This window comes from Nematolebias whitei, chromosome 8 (assembly GCF_014905685.2).
Source record: "Nematolebias whitei isolate Nwh7 chromosome 8, NemWhi1, whole genome shotgun sequence".
Taxonomy (NCBI): Eukaryota; Metazoa; Chordata; class Actinopteri; order Cyprinodontiformes; family Rivulidae; genus Nematolebias; species Nematolebias whitei.
In genome coordinates this window covers 6,749,605-6,754,041 of record NC_056505.1, presented here as the reverse complement: position 1 = coordinate 6,754,041, position 4,437 = coordinate 6,749,605, and the positions used below count along the sequence as shown (strand labels likewise).

At 39.2% G+C, this 4,437-nt stretch overlaps 2 protein-coding genes across 3 annotated transcripts in view; one reads left to right on the top strand and one right to left on the bottom strand.

Annotated features, from left to right (window-relative positions):
* Window positions 1-4,437, bottom strand: part of LOC119413807 (zinc-binding protein A33-like) — a 13,508-nt gene that overhangs the window by 7,114 nt on the left and 1,957 nt on the right. The window lies entirely within an intron of this gene.
* Window positions 2,650-4,437, top strand: part of LOC119413805 (zinc-binding protein A33) — a 6,665-nt gene continuing 4,877 nt past the window's right edge. Inside the window, exon 1 of one of the 2 annotated variants that reach the window (XM_037680869.1) lies at window positions 2,650-3,714. In XM_037680869.1, the coding sequence (XP_037536797.1) occupies window positions 2,650-3,714 (1,065 nt within the window). Of the gene's footprint in view, window positions 4,147-4,437 lie in introns of those variants that run through there. The other variant, XM_037680868.1, reaches the window with a different exon arrangement.

Sequence of the window (4,437 nt, the reverse complement as noted above, 5' to 3'; positions counted from 1 at the left end):
CAAAATTAACCAAAGTGTCAGATTGTCATTTAATGGTCAAGTAATATTAAAGTGAACAAAATAAATAAAACTTAATGTTTAAAGTTATTGTGCTTGTTTTCTGTTAACTGGTTGTAAGTGACTAGGTTTTCCTCGTGTAAATGCTTTGACTGTGAAAACAGTAGAAATTGCAAACTGTTACTAAACTTTAAGGGTGGTGTCTCACTCGTCAGAGAGTAGTTTGTCTCCAGAGTCCTGGGACGTTTTCAACTTTCCTTGTGAGACTTGTAGAGACATGCAGTCCTGTGGCTTGAGTTTTAAACAGGATTTTAAAATGTGTGACGTTGTCCCTCTAAATAGAGTCGTCGTCGTCCAACTCGTCTCAAGAGTGCAAGTATTTTAATATCAGAAATTGGACTTCCAGGACCTCAACTACAATCTGCTGCCATTCTTCACCTACTGCCGCAGCAAGCTGGCCAACATCTACTTCAGTCAGGAGCTGGCCAGCATCACTGAGGGAAAAGGAGTCACTTCCTGTGCTGTGCACCCTGGTAAGAGAAGCATGCATCTTTCAGCTTGATTGAATATTCATCTTGATGTCTCTTAATATTTGAAATCTGTTCCTGCAGGTTTTGTTCAGAGCAGCTGGACAGTCCACTACTCGTTCCTGTTCCGGATGCTGATGCAGGTGATCATGTGGATGTTTTTTGTGCCGTGTGAGATCGGAGCGCAGACCGTCATCTACTGTGCCGTGTCAGATGAAGCTGCCAAGCACAGCGGAGGTTACTTTGTCGACTGCCAGCCGGCCCCTCTGAGGCCTTTTGCAAGAGACGCTGGTGTGGCAAAGAAACTGTGGGAGGCCAGTGAGAGACTGGTGAAACTGGTCTGAAGCAGGAGCTGAGGAATCTGGAATCTCTTCAAAAGTTCAACAGCAAGAGTATCATTTTTATGTTTTTTTTTTTAAATAAATATTTAAAGGTCATTTTTTTCTTGTCATGTTTATAAACATAAATAAAAACAACAAAATATCAGAAGATTTGTTGCCTTTGTTTTCAGAATGACTTTTATAGGTTGATAATAAATCAAACTGCTCTCTCTGCTGATATTACAATAAAATGTTGGGTTAAAGTCTAAACAGGAAGTGTCACAGTGGAAGTTTATTTTAACCTCGTTGAACTTTGGAACAGTCTCTCCTTCAATGTTCAGACAGATCAGACTATAAGACTTTTAAAACTTTGTTTAAGACCAAATTTATTCATTTGGCTTTGGATTCAAACAGAGCACAAGATTTTAAAAGAACTAAATGAACGTGTGTTGTCTTTATATACTTTATTGTCCTGTTGTGTTTGTGTTTTATGATATTTTATTGTTTTATGGTTTGTAAAGCACTTTGGTCAACCTCAGTTGTTTTAAATGTGTTATAGAAATAAAACATTGACATCTGATCAGACAGTTCTGAAAAACAAACTAAACAACCACCAACATCAGAGTCTTTTAGTGCTATCCATCATCTTTACCAGCTTCTTCCTTTCTGGGTCACGGGGGTCACTGGCGCCCACGTCCAGAGGTCACTGCGAGACGTGGGGGAACCCCTGGACAGGTCTCCAGTCTTTTTTTTTTTTTTTTTACTTCAGCATCTTTCAACAATTTTATCCATTTAAATATAAACACTTCAACTCTTAGGAGATTGGCGCTATGACTTAATATATCCAACTTTTCTTTTTTATATATTTTAATTTTTTTTGTTTTCATTGAAATTTAACATTTTTATTTTAGTTTCTGTTTCGTTGGTTTTAAGCATTAGCTATTGTTTTGTTTATCATAACTTTCAGATTGTGTTAATTTTCACTTTAGGATGATCCATCAGTCTAACATGCGTGTTTTTGGTCTGTGGGAGGAAACTGGAGTACCTGGAGAAAACCCACACATGCACGGAGAGAACATGCAAACTCCACCCAAAGGTCCCCAGGTGGGATTCAATCCAGCAACCTTTTCGCTGAGAAGCAACAGCTCTATCAACTGAGCGCCCACCCCAGTGCTAAAATCATAATTATTTTTACCACTACATTCAACTTTATTATGTCAACAATAAATATGCAACAAAAAAAGTTGATAAAATACAGAAAAGTCTTGTTAGCAGCTTTCAGTGTTAAATAAATTTAAAACAGTTGCATTTGGTTTAGAAATGTGAGGTTTTGCTGTTAGTTCATTTTGAGTAATGCTGCTCTTAAATCTTCACATCAGCTGTGATCTTTAGGACTAAAACAAGTGGGATAAAAAATAAACTTTTGCTTTAACTAAGTAAGATTAATGAAAATGCTTTCAGCTTTAAAATTTATACTTGGTAGAATTCCTTTAAGAAACACAAATGTGTTCAAAATGTAAAAATGAAAAATGTAACTGTCTCTTTTAAGAAACAAATCTTTGTGGGAAAACATGTTTGCAAATCACTTCATGCAGGAAGAGATTTTATAAGTTAATAAAATAAAACTCCACCCTGAGTTGATAAGAAAATCAAAGGTCAGAGATCATCACCCGTCAGAGAAGTTTAAAGTTCATTTGGACACTTTTTCCTGGAGCTGAGACGCCACGACAGAAACTGTTTAATGGACTGGTTCAAAAAGACAGATTTATGGTGAGTCGTTGACTAGCAAGAAAAGTTTGGAGGAAATGGCTGAAAGAGAAGTTCTTCAGAGTTACCTGAGCTGCCATGTTTGTTCAGAGACCTTCAAAGATCCTGTGTCTCTGAGCTGCAGCCACAGCTTCTGTTCAAGCTGCCTGCAGAAGTTCTGGGAACAAACTCAGAACAAGAACTGTCCCATCTGTAAAAGAAGATCTTCTAAGGATCTTGTAGTGAATTTTACTTTAAAAGAACTTGCTGATTGTTTTGCTGGACGACAGAAATCTGGATCATCTGAGGCAGAAAAAGGAGAGAAGAAGGTGGAGGTGGTGTGCAGCAAACACCAAGAAGATCCTGAACTGTTCTGTTTTGACGAGCAGAGAGCCGTGTGTCCTGTCTGTGAGTTTTCTCTCCACCAGAACCACAAAGTGGTTCCTGTACAACAAGCAGTCAATGAGCTGAAGGAGCAGCTGAGATCTGACTTAAAGTCTCTGCAGGACAAGAGGAACAAACACCGACATGTGGAGAAAACATACAATGATGTGATCCAACTCTCCAAGAAGCAGCTGCTGTCCACAGAGACACAGATCAGAGCAGAGTTCAACAAGCTCCACCAGCTCCTGAGAGAGGAAGAGGAGTCCAGACTGGCAGCTCTGAGGGAGGAAGAGGAGCAGACGAGGAAGACTATGAGCAGAGAGATGAAGAGGATTCAGGAGCACATCTCCTCTCTGTCAGACAGTATCTCTGCTGTTGAAGAAGACCTGCAGAAAGACAACGTGTCCTTCCTCAGCACTTATAAAGACACTCAGACCAGAGCCAGAACCCAGAGCTCACTGTCAGATCCACAGCTGGTCTCAGGACTCCTGATAGATGTGGCCCAACACCTGGGCAACCTGTCCTTCAGAGTCTGGGACAAGATGAAGGACAAGGTCCACTTCAGTCCTGTCATTCTGGACCCAAACACTGCGAGTGGCTGGTTCTACCTGTCTGATGATCTGACCAGTGTGAGATGTGGAGACACAAAGCAGCAGCTTCCTGATAATCCAGAGAGAAACACTAATTACACCAGTGTTTTTGGTTCTGAGAGTTTCAGTTCAGGGAAACACAGCTGGGAGGTGGAGGTGGGAGATCATCCTCGCTGGTTGATCGGTTTGGTTAAAGATTCAGTCGACAGGAAGGGAAAGATATTAGCTTTACCAGAATATGGAATCTGGTGTTTATTGTATAAAGATGGAAAATACACTAATGGTGATGGTGAAACTCTCGGAGTGAAGAAGAGTCTCCAGAGGATCAGGGTCCAGCTGGACTATGACAGGGGGGAGGTGTCCTTCTACGACTCTGAAGACATGAGTCACATCTTCACTCACAGAGACACTTTCACTGAGAAACTCTTCCCTTATTTTAGTCTTGGAGAAGCTGGAGACGCCAAAACATCTGAAGTTAAAATCTGTCAAACTGAGATCATCGTAACGTCTAAATAAATGTTTTTACTCACGATGACAGATTAATTTTTAATCGAGTTTTTATTTAATGTCTAACAGGAATGTTGAAAAACTAAACTGAAGCTTAAAGAGAAATTAGATTTTATTACTTTGACTAAAATACCTGATGAAGCCGTGCTTTGTTTTCTGATCAATTTAACCTAGGAGAGAAAAAAGTTGATACAGAATCAATGGTTTATTAATTTCTTTCAAAAATACAAAAAGTTTTATGAAACTGCAACAAATTGAGAAAACTTACTTTGTTATCCAGATTAAATCTGTGTACATCAATAAAACATTTTATCTCCAGTGAAACTTTTCTATATTGTTTTCTTTATTAATAATTCTCTCTTAGGT